This window comes from Lepisma saccharinum, chromosome 3 (assembly GCF_977018435.1).
Source record: "Lepisma saccharinum chromosome 3, izLepSacc3.1, whole genome shotgun sequence".
Lineage (NCBI taxonomy): Eukaryota > Metazoa > Arthropoda > Insecta > Zygentoma > Lepismatidae > Lepisma > Lepisma saccharinum.
Window position 1 is genome coordinate 27,992,134 of NC_139231.1, and position 23,167 is coordinate 28,015,300.

General features: G+C 37.8%; 1 protein-coding gene across 2 annotated transcripts in view; it reads right to left on the minus strand.

Annotated features, from left to right (window-relative positions):
- LOC145984947 (DNA-dependent protein kinase catalytic subunit-like) overlaps window positions 1-23,167 on the minus strand; it is a 241,918-nt gene that overhangs the window by 198,885 nt on the left and 19,866 nt on the right. For both annotated transcript variants that reach the window (XM_083118377.1, XM_083118376.1), the window contains exons 7-9: window positions 10,156-10,306; window positions 7,845-8,135; window positions 6,597-6,707 (exon numbers count right to left, since the gene is read on the minus strand). In XM_083118377.1, coding sequence (XP_082974503.1) covers window positions 6,597-6,707; window positions 7,845-8,135; window positions 10,156-10,306 — 553 coding nt within the window. The remainder of the gene's footprint in view (window positions 1-6,596; window positions 6,708-7,844; window positions 8,136-10,155; window positions 10,307-23,167) is intronic.

Genomic DNA, 23,167 nt, shown 5'->3' on the forward strand with positions numbered 1-23,167 from the left:
GTGTGCAAGGAGTGACTTTCTGCTAAGGCACCCAAAAGTCAACCTCACTTGCTCGTAGTACACCCTGGTAACTGCTTCTATGAGGCCAACAAGGTCAACGGGCAGTAAAATTATGTGTAGAGTTGTGTTGTCCTTTAGCTGTCCTTGTGTGTATCGAGTGCTTCATTACAGCCTCAGCTTTTAGCATGCAATATTAATTGGACATTATCCATTGTCTAGTGCTTTGAACTACAGTATTACAAGGCTCATTCAATACATAACTGGAAATATGTTGTAACAAATATTTATTACAAGCACCAAAAGAACTACAGTACTATGCACCCCCCCCCCCCCCCAGTTCAGAAAAAAAAATATTTTGGATGCCTGCGTAACCACTTATGCACCGCTGACTGGACTTCATCATTATTGTGGAACCTCAATCCACTTAGTCCATATTTCAGTGGGCCAAAGGTGTGGAAATCGGATGGTGCAAGATAAGGCAAATATGGAGGGTGGGGTAAGCACTCAAACTTTAGGTCCTCGATAGTAGACAATGTGACACTGGCAGTGTGTGGTCTTGCATTGTCATGGAGCAAAAGCACACCAGTGGACACCAGATCACATCATCTCTGCAGAATGGCTAGTTTCAGTTTTTCGCGCAAACAGTTGGAGTAGGTGGTACTGTTTACATTATGCTTCCATCTGGGAAGCAATTTCACTGACAGTAATATGCCGGTTCTCCCATATCAAGTCCACCACTTGCGCAATGTTGCTTTCCGTGACTGCAGTGACAGAGCAACCTGGACGAGGAGAATCTTCAACACCTGTTTGGACTTCTCAGCCCACTCGTACACTTGTGATAAACTCATACAGTTGTCATTGTACTGAACTGTCATGCGGCAATGGATTCGTATCGGTTTCACGCCTTCACTCAACAAAAATCTCACGACACTTCACTGCTCCAGCTTGGAGCACTCCTGTAAGGGTGCCGCCATCTTATGTAAGTGCTTCCTAGTATCCCGTGTGCGAGGCAGGCGTGCCAGCCCCAGCTATGAATAGCTTAGATATGTCTTCGCAAAATAACAATCACGGTCGTATTTTAGATTTTTTATGCTACTTTTCCGGTTATTTATTGAATGCACCTTGTACTTATATAATTTAAGCATGCAATGTTAATTGGACATTATTTATTGCCTACTGCTTTAAACTATACTTATAACTTATATAATAGGTATAGTTTAAAGAACTAGGCAATGGATAATGTCCAATTAACATTGCATGCTAATGTAGAACCATTGTCACTAACATTCAAAGAACTATTAGCTTTAGCTTTTAATAGGCAAGGATATTTTAGTCCTCAGAGACAGTATAGTTTTAGTTTTCTTAAGTAATGAATGAAGGATTTTTTTTAAAAAAAAATAGTTAGAAAGTGTTTAACAACCCTATTTTTTTCTTTCTTGCTCTTCTGTTTTAGTTAAGGGGTTATCCCTGTATTGCAAGACAGGAAAAAAATACTGTGTGCTGAAATGCCCATAATTTAAACATCAATTAATCAATCAACCATCTTTAACTGAGCAACAATAATGGCAGTAGTGGCTGAATTGATAAATGGAACACATCACAACAGAAATTGTATGACAATACAAAAGCTACAGTAAACTAGAAATCCAAAGTATGTCTCAGGATTAGAAAATTATAAAGTGTATTTTGGATAACCAGTAACGGACACATTACAACTATAAACTGTATGTACTTATCCCACTGTTAAAAGTAATGGTTATATTTTTCAAGTAACTGTAACTAGTAACAATGATTAACTGCAACTCAGTTTGTTTCTTTTTTCAGGTAACAAGTAATGAAATACACAATTAATTGTATGTATACTTTAAGGCATTTTTCGGTAATGCATCGAGATCAAAGTGACATCTATGGAGAGACGTTCGTATGCCATTGCACATTATTTTAATCGGATACATCCATGAAGAGCTGTGCATTATGAATGGTTGTCGCGAACAATTTACAGTGTGACGCTTCCATTGAATTAAAAGTCCTTCACAGTGACAAGGCTAATGTTTATGTTCATAAGGAAGTTTATAAACAGAATATGTGACCCTTGTCATCTGATAACTAACTTTGGACAAAAACTGGTTCATAACCTTCCCATAAGTGTTCTGGTGTTCTTCCCTTTTGAAAAAACTCTGTAAAAAGTACCTTCTTCCATAAGCAAGGATAAAAAAAACTGTTTATTTAACAAATCCAAGTAGCCCTAAGCATTTAAGGTTCTGTTGATGGAAAATTGACTAACCAATCGTGTTCCACACAGCACACCACACCATTAACTTACCAACACTAACCATTCAGCTTTGATCTGTCGAAAATGGGTTATCAGATAAAAATCATCGAATATTCTGTTTATGAACTTCCTTATGACCATAAACATTAGCCTTGTCACTGTGAAGGACTTTTAATTCAATGGAAGCATCACACTGTAAATTGTTCGCGACAACCATTCATAATGCACAGCTCTTCATGGATGTATCCGATTAAAATAATGTGCAATCAGGCACGTATCCAGAAATTCTTTTCAGGGGGGGGCTAAACATAATTTTTGCAGGGGTATAGATAACCTCGCACGGTCGATAGTGGCGATTCAGTTCCAAAACAGTGGGGGGGGGCAAGAAAAGTTTACTTTCTCTTCGTCGACAAATGTTAGCATTAAAAGCCATACTGAGGGGGCCAAAAATGGAGAGCAACTGTCTCCTAAATCTGCCACTGTTGAAGCTGCTGTTTTTATTTATTTATTTATTTATTTTTTTTCAGAACGTGATATCGGGACATTTTTATCACTCGACTCCTTTGTTGCAATATATGGACATTGGGTTTGTGCCGAAACGATCTCAGTATGAGTATGTGTGTTCGTTTCACGAAGCTGTTATGCAATGGACAATCCATTTGAATGTGTTCTCCCAGGTTTTCATATGATCCTTTGTGGTGTTATCGCCTGCCTTCGAAACGTAACCTTAACAAAAATCCTAATTTTCCATCCATGTGACTTGGATCTTCAAGATTTAGGAAGAATTTAGACCGAAGGCACACACACGTTGTTTGCAATTACCCAAACAACATAAACACCGTAGCAGCACGACAGGCTGCACAAGCCTGTGTTCGATTTATGAAATCCTCAAGCGTCACGCATAGCTTGTAGCTTCGGTGTGAAACCTCGCTCGGTGGGTCAATCTCATTGTCACCTTGAAACGGCAGCTCGTGTTGACGACAGAAGAATAATATCTCCTCAACCGGTGGGAATTCCCCTTAATTTTATTCTATCTCCTTTCTCTGTGCTTGTTAATTAAACAGGCAACATCTTACGGTTACGCCATCGAGATTTTTTTTTGGGGGGGGGGGGATTTTTTTCAAATAATATAAAATTTAACATTTATATCTTTTTCATATATTTTCATACATTTCATTTTTACAGTATATGTAAAAATTTTATACCTTAAATGCACCATATTTAATCTATTAGATGAAGAAAAGAAAGCGTTTAAGGGTATTATCGAAGGGATGGTGGGGGTGGAGAAATATCCAACTCTTACATATTAGGCCTTAATTGACACGTGGGTTCTGGGGGAGATTCTGAAATAAACTTTGGGGGACAGTATCCAACTCTAGGTCTTAGATTATGGCGGGTAGTTAGTTAGAGGGGAATTGAGCATTAAATTCAAGTGGGGTATCCAGTTCTTGTGTATTATTATTGTCTTAGACTTTTGCGGAAATTCTGGTGTGGAGACTGAGAATTATTTTTTTTGGAGGAGGCAATATCCACTCTTCAATATCAAAGTAAATCTAAAATTGGCACGGAAATTTTGGTGGTAGGATTGAGTGTTACATTTAAAGAGGGAGATAGAAAGCTCTTAATAGTGTGTTAAATCTTAAATTGTCAAGGTATTTCTGTAGTGGAAAGAGAATTCGAACCTTACATTTTTGAGTCTGCATTTAGCGATATGGTATCCAAACATTTTCGACCCCAAACGTGCCAAAGGCGAAGCTGGAAAAGGGTAAATATCTCGGGATCCTAAGAAAGTATTGACGCCCCATTAAATTAATATTCTTGAAAGAAATGGATGTAAAAATTTTCTTGCTCGCTTCGCTCGCAGTATCTTTGGCGCTTTAATGAAGTGTATGTAAAATTTTTATACTATAGCTGCATTACAAGACAAGCGATATTCTCAATTATGATGAACTATTTTAGGGATGGTCATGAGTGATGGACACCACTGTTTAGGGAGGAGATCAGATCAAGTATAGTGTTCATTCAGTAAAGCTAAGTAAAAGCTAACTTTCGGAAGACACGCTGTGGTAATTAAATAATTTGTGGGAATTACGATATGGTTTGAAGGCGCGAATGATATGATTTGGTGGGGGGGGGGGGAGCGAATGACATGATTTTGGGGGAATATGCCATTGGCCATGGGGGAATAAGCTCCCCTGTTTTGGGCTCATGGTCGAGCTTGCTTTTTCCGCTAAAATTTCCACATATGCAACATCTTCCTTTCTCTTCTCGACATTCATAAAATTTTCGGCCTTTATGGCGGCCTCATTGTGGTAGTTAAGTGTTTGTGTGTTTCCAAAACAGTTAAGTCCTTTTTAACACATGAAACTCTCGGACTACATACACGAAACTTGGTCCGGTCACTAATAAATAGTCACTCAAAACTTAGATTTTCAGTCGATCTGTGCAGCTTATTTCTTTTTTTAAAAAAATGATGCTCCAATGCCCATTACTTCTGAAATATTCTCTTTAGAGACCTTCGATCTCTTCGGCTCATGACCCGAAACTAGCACTACACTGAGGCTCCACTGTCGGCAATGTCTTCAGCTTTGGATCCGAACTTGTACTAGTAGTAGACTTCAGAACTTTCCAGGAAACTGTGTCACTAGTCCCCCCCCCCCCTCGAATCTCTACATCTTATAAAACTGTCAATAGACACTGACTGATCACTAATCGACTGTCACACTTACTTCTGAAGTCTTATTGAATGATTCTATTGTAAAGGCGTTATATTCTGGAATGTTCCGCATATAAAATGTTTAGTTAATACTGGCAGTAGTTCGACCCCACCTCCTATTCAAGAACGTTCCCTCTCGAGTTTTCAGAGAATTAGTAATCCAACGAATCGCACGACTCATGGTGTTACCTTCAACAGTGCTTTGTTATGCAACTTCCAAATGCTGACAAATCTTTAAATAATGCTCAAGTTCGTTGCGACAACACCGAGAGAGCAAGAAAAGTTTGCATACGATATTATCAATAACAGGGTTATCCTTCAGGGTTCTAGAACATTCTCCGCCTTTCCTCGATAATTATATCTCTTCTTAAATTATAATCACAATATTTTATTTAACCTCACAAGCCAGAAACCTAATTTTATCTAGTGTAAACCGAAAAATTTCGGAGGGGGCTCGAGCCCCTGGTTAAAGATACGTCGAAAAAACCTTCACCATTGCATTTCTCGTGAAATTCTAGCCCATTTTGATATGTCGCACGACCCCCTTCCCATTTAAAATTCTGTAGTTGAATTCAAAATGGCGGACATCAAGATGGCCACCGACCATTTTGGTGGCGTCAATGTGGTTCCCCCTTGGCCAGATAACGATTGGTCATCGCCAATTTCAAATTCCATGCCGCAGTGGCCTTGTACTGAGGGTGTTAAGTGACTTATTGAGCCACCCTGTATAACTGAGGGACTTTTCAAAATGAGCATTTGTGATGTTAACAGTGTTACTTTTCAAAAGTAACTTCCTGAAGACTGACTTACGTACAGTGTTTGTCTTCACAGAAAATTAAGCAAAAAATGCAGGCTCTACCAGGACTTGAACCCTGGTTTCTGGCACATTGTGGTATTGCTCTATCAACTGAGCTACAACTAAGACAGCCCTGGTATATATAGCTCCAAGTTGGGAGATATTAGACACTGTTAATGTCATCAGTGTTTTAAAGGGAACAGATTCTGCTGTGGTATCAATGACAGAGACAACTTCACACAGGTAAAACAGTGTCAGCAAAAAAATATAGGCAAAACCATGGCTAGCTTAGTAGCTCAGCTGGTAGAGCAATAGTATGCCACAGACGTGGGATTGAATTCTAGTTGAGTTTGCATTTTCCACTTAAATATCTATGAAGTGCATCTCCTGTGTGTGCCACATCATAAGGTAGCATTCATCTTGTTGTATGAATATGTAAGTACTTGAGATGTTAAATTAAATTATTTGTAATTTTCTATAACTCAAATGATAATTCCAACTTCAGAAAGTGCTGTGTCTGTAAATAAACCCTAATTTTGTGTTTTAAGGGTTTATTTCACATTTTGCAGTTCATTTTGCATGATTTCATGACAAAATATAACGTGTTACTTCACATTTCATTTTTCCAGTTTAAAAAAAATCATATTTCTGGGAATTTACACTAATGGATACGTGTGGTGAAATTGCGTGGTGCTTGAACATGAAATCTGAACATGAAGGGCAATGTGCACTTCCTACATAAAATATTAAGTTCCTTTGTTCATCTGAGCAACGGTTACAACTCTAATAAATAAAACATATTGTTTCCTTACCTGTGCCCAACATGAACATCACAACTGCATGAAGCAGCTCACATGCTGACACTCGAGTTCGCCTATCACTGGAATTGAGAGCTAATTCAACAATTCTTGGCAAAAATTTATCTGTAAGAAAAGAATTTGTATATATTTAGACTGGTGCATATAAAGCTGTTATCACATAACTTATAATCACATTGTGAAGAATATACACATAATATAAAACGTAAGCGAGTTACTAAAGATATATCCTCGAAACTTACTTGTAAATGTTCTATTAATTTTGGTGGCCTCTGTCACCAGCGAGTTACTAAAGATATATCTGCAAAACTTACTTGTAACTTGCTTACGTCTTATATTATCAACCACGTTGTTCATTCCCCTCAACATGAATACACATAATAATTTGCACAGTTAATTATATCGCTGAAATCAGAATACACATGTATGAATTATGTTCTCCTACCACTCTATAGTACAAAACAAAACAACACTGCATATTTTTTCTTATATGTATGCATTGCTTGCATTGTAGAATTATTTCTCTTGTAGCCTACAGTTGTTACAAGAACAAAAACACAGTTTTTGTTGAGACATTTGAAAAGAAAACACGTTCTGAAATGTCACACCAAAAACTGTTTTTAAGATTGTAACAACTGTAGGCTACAAGAGAGAACAACATTGGCTCACTAACGCCTTCAACTAAAACACCATCAAAGAAGCAACAATGAAAAACAATGCACTCTAGATGTCAACCTAAAGATATTGTATAACAAAAGGATCATGGTAAAATATAAATGCCCTCTCTTCTGGTTAATTTTAATCTTTCTTATACTTCATCTGAGTAAGAATTTGTGTACTACCTTGTTCAGAGGTCTTTATCCTCAGTTTTCCTCCTCTTAATTTTGATTTCATTAAACTCTTTTCCTATGAAGGTATAATTATTGCAAGCATATGCTGCTCAAATTTTACTTTTACTTGTTTCTTTCCATAAAACTTAATTTCAATTATCTGTATTGGATATAAGGACTTTATGGATATCCTATTTAACAAATAAAGTAGTTTTTTTAAAAAACATGACCTGAAGCTTAAATGGCGATGTGATGCAAAAAAGTACTCTTTGGAGATCAGCCAGGCTAAATCAGCACTTACATAATATTGAAAGTACTCTCCTGAGAAAAATTGCTTGACTGGATTCCAAGCTAATTGAAAATGTACAATCGAAACAAAAGTCACATTCTTAAGCACCTCTGCAAAACTTACCAAGATAAATACTAGGCTTTATGTCCGTGAAAGGAACTGAGAACTTCAGATGAGTGTTTGAATCCCATGCCACTGCTTCTTCCGAAATACTCTGCATGTCCACTTTAAGCATTGACAGGCACATTTGATTACTGAGATTTCCAAGAAAACATATGATTTTGTTCTGCAATTTTGACAACTGTGTGTCTTTATTCTGAATTTCTTTCAACTTTTTCCTAGCAACTTTTCTTGTGCCACGTCTTGACCTCTCTTTTGTCATTTGAATATTGACATCAGGATCGCCACTAAAACCTGTAATATAAAATGTATACACTGTGTTATTATTATGATATCAACATATCTCTATTAGCATATAAGTTATAAACAATACATCTTATTGCTACACTGAACTGATACACATACCAAATGCTGATACTCTTAACCAGCCTGTCAAACTCAATTCGTAAGCAAGGTCGCATGATGATATCAAAACTCTCCGAACTACACCTCAAACCCAGACTCCTTGAAATCCAAAATTAAAGAGTTTGCCCCCTCCCCCAGAGACTTCTAAATATTCAGTGAACATGTGGGTAACAGTTAACAACACAAGAAAGCTTGACTTCCCCCTTATTCAGCATCGGCATATTATATAAATTATATACAGAGATTCATCCACCCCCAATGTCAAAAATTAGCAACTGGAGAGGGATGCAGGAGCCAGAGGGGGTAATTCCCCCTCATGCCCTTCAAATACCATCCTGCTTAGACCTGAATGATTGATTACATACGTGTGTGCGTGTGTGTGATTGTAATGAAAAATATTCTAATTATAAACCTTAAACAGTGGAACCGCAATTTTAGGTTCCCGCATTATACCTTTTCCCACTTCATATGCTCAGAAATCCAGGCCCCAGTAAAAGGCTGTGTTAAATAATGGGATGTTCACTTCGATCTTATGTTTGGCCTAACTCCTGTTTTATACACTATCTACCAAAAAGTAATTGGGCACCTATGATGGTGGTTAATTTAGTATCTAATTTCAATCATTTAGTATCATTTAGTGGGACCACTGGTGGTTGTTCGTGGCACAATGAACTCGCAGCCATACTGTACAATACTAGACAATGAAATGCTCCCAACCTTGTGGCGTTTTTACGGAATGGACCCCTGTTACTTCCAGGATGACAATGTTAGGTGGCATGTTTCGGAGGCTACTATGCAGTGGTATGCCGACAACAATGTTCACCGATTGGTCTGGCTTGCACAGAGTCCTCATCTCAATCCCATAGAACACCTTTGGGAGGCAATGGACTGGCGGGTGAGGTCTCGGGAGATGCAGCCAAATTCCATTGTCCAACTGAGTGAGATCTTGCAAGAGGAATGGCGACACATTCCAATGGACGTCCTCCACAAACTAGTCGAGAGCATGCCTGACAGAGTGGCTGCTGTTATTGCAGCAAGAGGTGTCTCCACGAGGTTCTAACAGGGTTCGCACCACCAGACAACCATTTTGTACACGTGCCCAATTACTTTTTGGTAGATAGTGGACATTTTCCAAGCTGTACCATGTCATAAAATTTTGCCAAAAGGCTATTCTGTTGGCTGAGCTACGTACTTCTCTCACCTTTTCCTTGCTTTCACAGCTGTTTCATTCGCCACACAACCTTAAACTTCCAGTGACTAGGCTTTTCATGCAAGAGGAGGGAGCGAAGAGGCATGGCTGAGTAGGGTGGAGGGTGCACATATTGCATTTGTCACACTTTCCTTGATGGACAGGAAAGGGGAAAAAAGATACTTCTTGCATTCCCCATCAAGATGAAATTGGTCGATCCTTCTGCCTCACGATTGGAGGACATGTGCACTGATGCCAAACCGATTGTTACTAAATGGTGCTTTCCTAGATTTTGGACACAATGTAAGTGTGTGACTGGGGTGTGTTTGTTTGCCCTAACCCCTCCACAAAAATGACAGTGGAAAATTGACAACAGGCCTCGGTTACCATTCGCTTCTTTGCCCAAACTTTTACGGAATCCTTCCTAGTTAATGGGGAGGAAAGGGAGGGGAGCGGGACTTATTACTTGTTTAGGTTTACACATGACATGACAAGAACATGAAATTAGGTGCCACTTACTTACGAAATTCCTTTATACATCATAGTGACATATAATTAATTCAAATAGCCCATTTTATATCATTTTCAGGATACTAAGATCCCGCAAAAATTTTGCATGGCATTTTGTGAACCCCATATTATATCAGCTGATAGAAATACCAACATTAGTATCAGTATTGGCTCATCTCTAATGTAGATGAATGCATACTAGGTACATACCTCTGCTGCAAAGGAATGCATCAAGAGAAGGCAGCACCTCTTTCAGCAAAGGGGAGAAAGTATCCTGGGGTATAGAAGTGTTCCACTTTTCCAAGGCATCAATTCCCAACAGAGCAATGGGGATATAACTCCTCCCAATACTAAAAACTTCCTACATGTAAAAAAAACAGTAATATCAAATAGAAGCAGTGTAAGAACAAAATTACAAAATCAGAAATGTAGTTGTGAAAATAAAAACTATAAATTCTGAGAAACCTACTATAAAATTTGTACTATTAAGATACCTACAGATACTTATCAATTTAATGGAAACACCTGGAGGTGGAAACACGTCAGATGTCTGGGTTGGCAACGGGCAGGAGGCGACCGCAGCAGCGGGCTGTATGTGGTGGTGTGGTAGGGCAACCTCCGTACTATGTCGAGGAGCAGTAGAACAGCAGTGTGCAGTGAACTGAGCTGACGGTTATAGTGAAAAATGGGCGACCTCTCTCATTTCCAAAGAGGGCAAATTGTTGACGCTCGGTTATTTGGTGCGAGCGTTACAAAAGTGGCAAGGGTGTTGGGTGTGTCGCAAGGAACAGTGTCCAAGGTGATGATGGCCTACACAACTCATGGCAAAACCACATCAGCGCAGAGGAACAGTGGTCAGAAGAAAACCCTGAGTGACAGGCCACTACGAACTGTTGTGCGACTGTGGTGTAAGAGATGGGAGGAACTCAATCAGCACCTCCCACAGTCTGTGTCGACATTCACAGTCCGCCGCGAATTACATGACATGGACATACGGGGTCAGGTTGCATGGGGGGAAACCAGTGATAAGGGACCATATCGCGTTAGCTCGACGCAAATGGTGCCGCGAATATGCAACATGGACCGCTGATGACTGAAAAAGTGTGATATGGTCGGATGAGTCAGCATTCACCTTATTTCAAACCACGGGTCACGTTTATGTCTGGTGGATTCCCACAGAAGTGTATGATCCCCAGTGTCTCCTCTCAACCATGAAACATGGCGGCGGCTCTGTGATGCTGTGGCCCGCAATATCCTGGTTTTCAGTGGTTCCCGAGATGATGCTAACCGGTCACGTCACTGCCCGTGATTAAGTCACCATTTTAGGGGATCACGTTCATCGGATGTTGTTTCCGGGCAATGACACCATATTCCAGGATGATAATACGCTCATTCACACAGCTGGAGCTGTTGAGGAGTGGTTTGAGGAATATCGGGAGAAAGTTGAACACCTCCCCTGGCCTGCCCAACCCCCGGACCTGAACATAATTGAACATCTGTGGTCCGTTTTGGAGACACGAATCCGGCGCAGATGTCCTCCTCCATCCTATTCTCACGGAACTGAGTGCTGCACTGCATGAGGAATAGTGTAATATTTCGCTTGCTAGCATTCACGACCTCTATGACTCCATTCCACATCACATCAGAGCTGTTCTGAGGGCGAAAGGTGGTCCAATGCCATATTAATCTGGTCAGTTGCACTTTTTTCAGGTGTTTCCATTATATTGATAAGTATCTGTATTCATAATCTCTCTTGTAGTCAAGGTTATTACAAGCATAAAAACACAGTTTTAATAATATATAATAATTCTACAATGCAAGAAATAAAAAACAAAGAACAATCTATGTTATTACATGAAATATAATTTATGTTGAGTTAAAATGTGACTTTCACTTTGTTCCAACTTGTTTTATATTAAATAATAACTAGGGCTGAGCAAGGAACTTATTCACAAGATTCATTTATTTGCACAATATTTTGACAGTTTCAGTCTTCATCAGAGAGTAATAGCAAGGATGCTAGGTTAGAAGTTAAGAATTAAAATATTAGGACTTATCATCTGGCATAGCATTCTAGTTATTATTTACCTGACAAAGCCTGAAAGTCATAATGTTGTGTCAAAAACAAATATTGTAAGTGTTATGATATATTTATTATTGTAAATAAATTCAGCTGTTTGCTAGTTCAATTAATGTTAATACTGACAATTAATTTGCATTAAGAAATTTTCTTGGATTCTGAATGGAGAGTTAGGAAAATGGTTTCCACACTATCGAGAGAAATATCACTCTCGTCTTCTGGGATTGGAGTGCAGTGGAAAGGGTGATGCAATACACATTAACATCTAAGATGAGAGTGACATTAGCTCTCAAAAGCTCAACATTTTCAAGAACTCAACTAATCGATATCTTGAGAAAATCTCTTGAGTCAGTACCAATGCTGATGTATGATATGGGCTGATATAGGTATTTTAATATTCTGATGTAATTTTTGAATATTTTAAAGGAAAACTCTGGTTGATACTTATAATTATAGTTGAATACTCACTCAATATATGGTATTAATCAATATTTAAAAAAATGTTTAATTCAATTTTCAAGAATCAGTATCGGTATTGGTGAGAATCGGTAAAAGAATGGAAATCGGTTCAAAGTAGTATCGGCTCAGCCCTAATAAAAACACATTACACAATGATGAAATAAAACTGCAAAGTCTTCATTTCATTGCATCAGTCTCTTTCTAAACATTCATATATACTTTTAGTCCTCTTCCATTAGCATAATTGAAATTCAGGTTGGAAAACCACGTAACAGGTTTTCATTTCGAAACAATTTTTAAAAAAAATTCTTTCCCTGTTCTTTAATAAGTAAGTGCAACAAGTCTAGTGCAATTAGTTTACCCTTTAGTTTGGACAATCTCGGAAGGGTTTCAGGAGTTATACACTTATGTTTGAACAGGATTTTCTTGGTTCAGTTACCTACTTATCTTCAGTTACCAAAAAAAACAGAAATGGGTCATTCCACGCCAAATCAACAAAGAAAAAAAAAGTGTAATTTCTGACCCGACCATCTCGGATTTGTCTGAAATTCTACTATTTGTTCATGAAGATATGAATTCTGAGAAATTGTAGCTTCCTGTGTGGTGTAGTGATAGAGTTTTGGGGGCTCGAAAATACAAAAAATTGTCGATTTTTAGTCTGTGCTCGAGACTTTCATGAATAATTGCTCTTACCCTAATTGACATAGAGAGCTGGTTGTAGTCTTGTTTGAAAGGACATGAAATAAGCTTTCCAACGGTGTATCACATCACTATATTTAGAATAAAATATTTTCAAGGTCATCCACTTTGATCTTGAACTTTTGAAGATGCATATCTGCGATATCCTTGGAACTGAAATATATTGTTAACACAAGGTTACACTATAACATAACCAAATTTGAAGTTGGGACTATTATGGGATAATTAAAGAAAAACAATTTAATTAGTATAAGAGTATTTTTCAGCCGGTCATTTCTAGTGGGAGTTTGCAACACTGCACTCCTGCATTGCAGACTTGCTAATCTGCAATACTTCTGCAACTAGAAAGTGAAGAATGTGTGCAGCAGTGTTGTTTGAAACAAGTGTGGTAGAATGTTGAATAGACAGTGTGTTTAGTGTGACAGTTTTAATTTGAGTTGACTTTTTTTAAGTAAGATATCTTGATCACCAGCATCATGGCATCATCCAGATTAGAAAGCCTTGAAGATTTTGAGATCTGTGGAAACCTTGATAGTCCACATTTTGAAATTAATAAGTATCACCTGCAAATTAACACCAAAGCAGGAACAAACAGTGGATATCCACAGACAGATCAAGACTTGAAACATCAATGAAGTCTGCCGAATTCATAGAAATTCTAGTCGAAAAAATGCACACCTGATCGGAAATTCTTTCATGCCAACAAGTTTAATTTCTGAAGCATTTAAAAGAAACAGTTCTTGATAGGCACAACATTGTACTTTGTGATTTTGCAGAAAATTACTCCTGTGTGATGCAAGATGCCTTGCAAGGTTTTCACTGGGAGAATGGTCAAGCAACAACAATACATCCATTCACTATTTATTATGGAAATCTCAATACTTCGACAATCATAACTCAAAATTTGGTTGCCATATCAGATAGCATGATAAAGCATTAGTTCACTTACTCCAGAAAGTACTTATTACATTTTTGAAGGATAAATTTGGTTCTGACAACCTGGTCAAGATATTTTACTTTTCTGATGGAGCAGCAGCACTCTACAAAAATTGCAAAAACTTCATCAATGTTGCCTACCATGAGGATGATTTTTCTATGTTGTGTGACTGATTTGCTAAAGTTAATTCCATTCCAGGAATCAAAAAGGTTCATGCAGTAGTTCCTTTTACAAAAGATGTCATACATATGAAACGTTATTCTGCATGTGATGAATTTATAGAATATCGTTTCATAATATGTTAAAATGCCTTAGAATTCACAGACATTACTGGATATTTTACTTGTGTATATAATAATAACTGGTGGCTAGTGTGTGTTCATAAAGTGTCTGAACACACCGGTGATTTACAAATTAACTTTCTTCGACCTCACGGACCATCAGGATCATTTTTATGTCCCTATTTGGTTTAATTGGACATTTGTTGGGTCCCAACGTGCAATGTTCTAACAAAAGTGGATCCTTCCACTGCTACAAGAAGAATGTACACTTTAACAACGGATGAACGCCAGCTAGCCATGCAAAGACTGAATGAATGAATGAATGAATACTGAAGAACAACCTGTGAACTATGGTGCATGTAAGTTATTTCTCAGGAAACAAACATTCTTGTCCATTTTTCACTACTGTAGATAATCATATTATTCTTAAAAGTAAATAACAACAGTGTTGCAAACTCCCACTAGAAATGACCGACTGAAAAATACACTTATACTAATTAAATTGTTTTTCTTTAATTATCCCATAATAGTCCCAACTTCAAATTTGGTTATGTTATAGTGTAACCTTGTGTTAACAATATATTTCAGTTCCAAGGAAATCGCAGATATGCATCTTTAAAAGTTCAAGGTCCAAAGGTCAAAGTGGATGACCTTGAAAAGATTTTATTCTAAATATAGTGATGTGATACACCGTTGGAAAGCTTATTTCATGTCCTTTCAAACAAGACTACAACCAGCTCTCTACGTCAATTAGGGTAAGAGCAATTATCCAGGAAAGTCTCGAGCGCAGACTAAAAATCGACAATTTTTTGTATTTTTGAGCCCCCAAAACTCCATAACTACGCCACACAGGAAGCTACAATTTCTCAGAATTTCATATCTTCATGAAGACTACCAAATAGTAGAGTTTCAGAAAATTCTGAGATGGTCGGGTTGTGAACTTTGTTGATTTGGCATGGAATGACCCAAATATCTAAAAATATAACTCCCAGGCTACTTTACGCAGCCACATGTCTCCATGTGGTGTTCTCTGATTAGCAGCAAATATTCTATGGAAGACCCGCTGGTATCCAAAATAAATTTCAGCCTGTAAAACCGATAGTGGAGGAGAGCTTAGCAGATTTTGTACCTAGAAATGAAAACTAGACCTTTCTCATTTGGACAGACATATTTATTGGCCATTAACAGACATTATGGAAATTTCACAGGCACAAACAAACATGTATACACTTTTTACAATTGCAACACTTACACAAAATTACACTTTCATACTTACAAAATCGGGAAACCAGCCGACGGATGCACAAAGGAACCATTTATCTTATCTAGGGGCTTTGTTTCACGACAACACTCACTAAGCTTGGCAACGGCTCATTTTTTGGAGAAAAATGACTTTGATGGCACACAAGCACATGTTTCTGGACATTCTACAGCCTCTCCTGACTGTCATGGGAATTATAGGTGTTGGATGTGTCCTGCAGGCTTGGATAAATATGGATTCACTTCACCATGTATCCGATAGTTCAGCTAACACAACTACGTGGCCATATGCGAAGTGATCAAGAATCGTAAACTACGCATTTTCCCGATTAAGCACTTTTCAGGACACCTGAGTCCCGATTTTGGTGCATAGATAGATTTTCCAACTATTATCTGCACTGTTGGCCTATACTAGGCACTCGAGGGATCTTGTCTCACTATAACGCCAGTTAATAGGAAGTTTGGGGCCATTGTGCCCACTCGCGTATATCAAAAATGGCACACTCGTTTCTAGAGATCTTGCTCGGTCGAAATCTAACACACAAGAGAGTGAGAGACAACCTCGCACCATAATAAAGAAATTTGCTACTTTCCTCGTGACATCACAGCTTGGAATACCTCCCATTGGCTGGCTGAGGTCACATGTAGCTTGGATCAAGTAGTTACAAGTCTGGCCACCAGGTGTCAGACTTGTACAGTAAAGTTCTAAGTTCCTGGAGGTATTTATAAAAAAAACATAGATTTTTAGGGTGTTTTAGGCATATTTATGCTAGCTGACTTAAATGAATGGTATTTTCAAGATAAGGGGGACATTCTGCACCTGCACAAATGTTATCTTAAAAAGGTGTGAACAAATAAAAATTTTGTCTAACATGCAAGTTAGAGCGCATGATGTTCATGAATGAAAAATGGATTTTGCATTGTGATAATGACTTACTTTGCTGAGAATTGCAGCTTTTACTTGCTTTTAAGCTGGTTCTCATGGTTTTTGGGCATTACCTTTGATTTCCGCTTGTAGTAATAATAAACAAATTGGCTTCCCATGGCATTGTGGTCATGGTAGCAATGAGCCTTGTACTTGAGTGGAGTAGTGTGGTGTTTTGTGTGTATGCCCAATCCTTGATTGGTCATAAATCAATAAGTGAAATACAGTAACCCATAGTTAACTACTCACAATATGTTTAATTAATTTTAAATTAGGGCTGAATAAATATCGGTCACATATCATCATTGGAAAGTAACAGTTTGGAGTTTATTCACCAATACTGGCCAACTCTTTTCCAGTGTTTAGCTGTTTCACAGAGTCCACAAAAATGCCATATGACACTTTTCCAGTCTAAATATCTTGGAAATTATGCAAAATTCAACATTTTCATTCATATTGCACAGTATTGTAACCGATCCAATATACAGCATGTTTTAAAAGTCCTGCAGGATCCTGAAAAGCAAGATTCTGCCATTTTGCTGTAATTTTTATGGATAATCTCAATGCCCTACTTTTTAAAAAAAGTAAATGTGTAAATATGCAACTTCTCTTGCACTGCGGTCACCTCAAAACATGCATTTATTAAGGAGGTCAACGATCCATTCAGGTTCTTCAAGGACCATTTGGAATTTTAAATCGGATCGGTAGAACATCAGTTATCGATATCAGTAAATTTTATATCGGAACTTTATCGGTATTGGCCAATTTTCCATTTTGGCTCTTCGTTAAAAAAATAATCTTGTGATAAAGATACAGCTAATTTAACATGATGGAATTACTTTTTAATCGTTCTATTAATTTTGGTGGCCCCTGTCTTGTTGCTATGCTGCTACACATGCATATTAAGACATCTTTGAACATTATAATACACAGTGTGTATACAAAGTTTTTAGACTGGCTTAATAAAAAGTGTAAATATGTGAGACTTGCCATAAGCCTTGGTTACTCTTCGATGTACATCCCTCCTAAGTCCACACACTTAGTTGCATGGCTGTACAATTGTTGGATACCCCTGCGAATATCTTCTTTTGGGATTGTGTTCAAGTGCCTCGTCACAGCTTCTTCAATTTCCAAAATGGTGTCAAAACGTTGGCGCTTCAGGAGGGATTTCAATTTGGGGAATTAAAAGTAGTCAGCCAGTGACAAGTCTGGCAAATAAGGCAGGTAGTTTAACACAATCACTTGTTTCTCTGCCAAAAACTGTTGGACAATAATTGCCTTATGGTTTGGCACATTGCCATGCTGCAGGAACCAAGCACCGGATTCAACCAGCTCAGGTCTCACTCATCGTTATCTCTTTTCTATCTCTTGTTTATTGCAAGGGAACTCGAAAAATCTTGACAGCATCACACTGGCGCCAGCAAAAGTCGGGAGATAATCGGACAGAATGAATGTTGAAATTTATATGGGTTTACTACAGCATTGTCTGTTACAGAATTCACTGGAAAGATATGATCTCTTGGGAGACACAACACAACCTTTCTCGGCACCAGACTAAAAAAAAAAATCTGGGTTGTAACTTTCATTCTGATTCAGCTGTCTACAAATACACCATAAAAAAGTCACATTTTCTTTGCTTCAGCCAACTTCATATTCATCCCCCACTCCCCCTTTCCAGGGAGCAATCCAAACTCTTCCTCAACTTGCATCTTAATCTGCCCTGAAAAAGGAAACACGCAACTTGTGATCTGTTTGCACCGAATGTGGATCCAAGGATACATTAAACAGCGCTGCACTTGATAATCACTTGGGTTTGGATTCCACTCTAAACTGTATATTTTGACACGATTAGTCCATCAACATAAAATGAACTCAAAACAAGCCTTATGAAACTTGCACATTTTCAGATATCAAAATGAGGGATTGTTATTTACTCTCACGTTAATCAACGATTTATTGTTGGAATTAGGAGTATTCTGGTGGTCAAACACTCGCTCTGCCAGAACTTTACCTCTTGAAAAACTTTTTCTCTTTATCTGTTTCAGCATCCATTCTTACATTGGGCATTGTGGGATTTATTATTTTATATCACGTGAATGGTTCCAAAGAACAGAGGCGATTATATTAGATATCGAACTGTGTGTGCATCATCAAGTTGTTTTAACTCTTGTTAATCATTCTGGATATCTAATTTCCTTATCGTCAAATCAAAACAGCATTGCAAGATTCAAAACAATGACAAATTTTTTTCGTGCTGGATGAGTCATTGCTGTTATCAGCAAGTGACAGCTTTGCAGATGTTAGATGAAGAAACACTGGTGCCAACTGCAGCGTAAACACAATGAGACCGGCTGGAAGTTTGAGCAACAGGTGGCTGAAGAGAAAATACTCCGCATGTCAAAGATAATGCAAGTGTTGAAGACCGAACTTCAATCAACAGTGTGAAGAAGAAAGAAATGATCCTTGCTTTACATTTTACCATGCCAAACAAGAAAGAGTAACCTGAATTTCTGCAATTATCGCATTGCAGTGGCAGAGAATGAGCTGTTGTAGAAGGGAGGGGGGTTCCTTTTTCCTCTTTTTTGATTTGGTATTGTAAGTCCACTTTATGCACAATGAGGCTAATCAGGACTGGACCTACAGTTTAAAGTGGGATCTGAACCACTATGTGCCTCCACTGGGTATCAAACACATGACACCTTTATTACAAGGCAGTGATGCTACCATTGCGCCATCAGGGAGGCCCACTCTTTTTTTTTATCCTACGGTTTTTGCATTTTGAAGAATGCATTCAGAACTGGTTGCTTTACTTTAGACACCAAAGGAAAGCAGCCTTGCCCGGAATCTGCCTGTGTGTGCACACAAGCAAGAAAATCATGGCCATAACAATTAGCATTGGCCTCCCCCTTGCCCAGTTTGCTGACAGGAAAACAGGGAGAAGGCACTTAGCCAAGATACCACTTTTTGGCAAATTTTATAACATCGGTACAGTTGGGAAATGGGAGTTACGACATACGTAACATCGAGGTAAAATTTTGCATATACCTAGATGACAACGTGTTAAGCAGGTTGACTATCATTAGTTGGCCTATGTGGCTTTATTATCTGTAACAGTTTCCCTTTTATATAAAGTGCTACAGGATACAAAGAAAATGCTTTGAATGAAAATGGTTGCCGGAAGTTGTAGGCTACCAGGCCAAGAGTTGCTCGCTCACGGAAAATTGCTGAATCTCAAGATCAGAGCTAGGCAGATGGGTGAGACTTCCAGGTGTCACGGGTCTTTATTTTGGAACATTCCTGCGATCTTATCTCACATTTCTCATCTGGCACTGGTGAATTTTTCCAAAGTGGCACATTCAGCGGTGAAGGAGCTTGACCTGCCATGCACATTGACAAAGAATGCAAGTCCAATGGGCCTTTAAGGCAGCTCCCCCCGAGTTGTCAGCAGCTCTTAGGACAAGGAAACATGTCAAGGTCAAGTTAAAGTAACATCCAAGCTCTCTCCACATTCGATCTTCTATTGTTGACTTATGCAGGTGTGTACTTCGAATTAAGCAAGACCAGTTTTCTTGAAGAGTAATGTAAACAACTTTGTATTAAAAATTATCCATATTTCACTTATATGTACCAAAATACATTAAAAATCCTATCTTATTAGCTGGGAAGGAGGTTTTCCTGTACATAGTTTTACAAGCAAACTTCCAAAAATTTTCACATGAACATAATACTTGAAAAGAACACATGTGAAATTGTGCCAAAATGAGTAATAGATAGTTTAGTCAATAAAAGGAAAAGAATACTTCTAATTAGTGCTACTATGAATGTGACTGACTACAGTGACAATCTATGCACATTTAAAACTAGTACTGTGAGGGTCTGGGGGGGAAGGTCTCTGGCAAGGCAATCAGCATGAAAGCTCAGAAGAGGCCATTGACGACACTGTGACATGGAGAGAAAATGATGCCTTCAAATAAGCACTGCCCCTGCTGTTTTTGATTGATTGATTTGGTTTATTTTACTTCGCTTTTGTGCCACTTATGGCTCATTTGTGAAGATTAGGATGAATGATGACATGATGAAATTCATTAAACACTCACAAACATCCATGCCCAGGCCAGGATTCGAACCCAGGCCACCTGGCATCGTAGTGCGATGTGCTAACCAATCCAGCACAGGGACCAGCTGCCCATGCTGTTTTAAAGGGAGCTTCGGAATCTCCAAAGCTAAAGTAAAGAAAAGAAAGGGTAGGGGGAGACCCATATTCATGATGAAGCCAATCTCTATAGGACAGATAATCCAACATTGAAAAGCCCTGGTACAGGGTGTCTACCAAAATAACAAGTCCAAAATTCTCTACTTTTATATGACTTTTTCTAAATTATTTTTCGTTTTCCTTAATCTTTATACAACTCCAACTTAGGAAAATTTGGAAATTAGCACTTAAGAAAATAAATATTTATTTAAGGAAAAAACCCTACCAAAAGGAGAAAAGCCCATTGACAACACTGTAACATGGAGAGAAAATGATGCCATCAAATAATTTGGAAATTAGCACTTAAGAAAATAAGTATTTATTTAATGAAAAAACACTCCCAAAAAAGAAAAACCCATTGACAACACTGTGACATGGAGGCCAGCTAAGATGAAAACTGAAGCTGTATTTATCTATTAACCCTTAAATGCATGAATTATTTTTTGTCAATGTTTTTCTTGTTTTGAATCTAATATCTGTTGTTATGTACTAATAAGTGATTTGGAATCATTTTTTAAAAGTTTTCATTCTCCCTTTTCAAATTTTGCCCCGTTACCATATGGTAACGCTATGCATTCACCCCTATGAATTGATTTATTATTAAAAACTTAGAATTATTTGAATTTACCTTAAAATTACTTTCAAAATTTGATTATTTTTTAAAATAATAAAAATATTATAGATCGATTGTACATTAATCTCACATTTTCTGAGCTAAAGCAGCTCAGGTATCTATTTAGTACATAATGATTACTCTATATTCACATATTGTTTATCATTCTTGAATATTCACTTGTCATAGAAACTTTGTATTGAGTTGAATTGAAGTTTTTAAGTCCACTTTATGCACAGAATAGCTAATCGGGACTGAACCTACAATTTAAAGTTAGATTGAAACCAATGTGCCATGTACCTCCACCGTGTATCGAACCCGGGACCCCTTGAGTACAAGGCGACGACGTTACCACTACGCCTTGTCATAGAAATGTATGAAACATGGAACGTGAAGTTCAACCACATATTTCATATGTCCAATGCGAACACTACTGGTGGACCACCAGCATACCACACATCTTTCAAAACCTTCCTTTGTGTTGTAATGGGCCACCAAGCTCTCTTAGGTGCAACACGAAATGATGTCATATAGTTTTGAGCGATATCCATCCAAATTCAAGCTGGGAGAATTTTTGTCTCGGGAAATTCATGTAGCATATGGATGAGAGTAGCTGCAGTCTTTCTAAATTTGTTCTCAATGTCAATGGAATCTTCATATACTATTCTGTTGATAGATATCAAAACTAAAGAGGTATCCACGGAAGGTATTCAAGCACCAGGCAGGCTTTGTAACCAAATCTTATAGGTTTACCTGTAATAAATAGCTTGCACGAATGTTTTCCATAATACGGAATCACAGACTCAAGAAGGCTGAGCTACTGAACAGGCACAAAATGTTCCATGAAATAGTAATCTATTATTAGTATTATTTTATTATATTTATTATTATTATTTATATTATTATTAAAATAAATTATAAATTATAAGCAATAGAAATAAATAAACCATGCAATAGACGAGAAAATCCTATACAACTTAAATTTCTTGCTTTACGTGCAATAATAAAATAATAAATAAAGTAATTCTTGAAAAGGCCTGTAGCTACTGTATCTGCATAGCGTTACCAAATGGTAACGCCACCGTTATGAGCAAAAATCGAGCAAGTGATGCAAATTCTTGACCAGAAAACTTCATAAGTTTTTAATTACATGTGTTTACTAAATGCTGAAAACATTCAGAACTACATAATGAAAGACAATCAGAAAAAAAAAAACTATATTTACTTTCAAGTGTATGACATATTGAATAAAAAATCGAAGGTCAAAACAAATACATCCTCTCGCAACAATGCCATTACCTGGACCAAAACAAATGGTCTCAAATGCAAGCTTTATGCTTTCTAGAGCGACTTCTGGCACTAGGTTTGCCTACACACTCAATACAGACAAGCCTCTAGCACGAAAGTCTGCGAATGTTGAGCGTTACCATATGGTAATGCTATGTGTTTAAGGGTTAAAACATCCTGGACTGCATTTGGCAGAACAGCGTGGCTCTGGTGTCTGGACTCACAGCCAGTATAATTTTATGTGGGGCTGGTGTTGTCGTCCCTATATATTTGATTGTCCCTTCATCCGTCTTATTTTACTACCATTCATCCTCATCTTAGCAATTAGCCAAAGGGGCAGAAAAGTGAAGCAAAATAAACAATATCAATCAATCAGTCATTGTGATAGCAAATATTCTTGACCACAAGTATAATTTCATGAATTTTTAT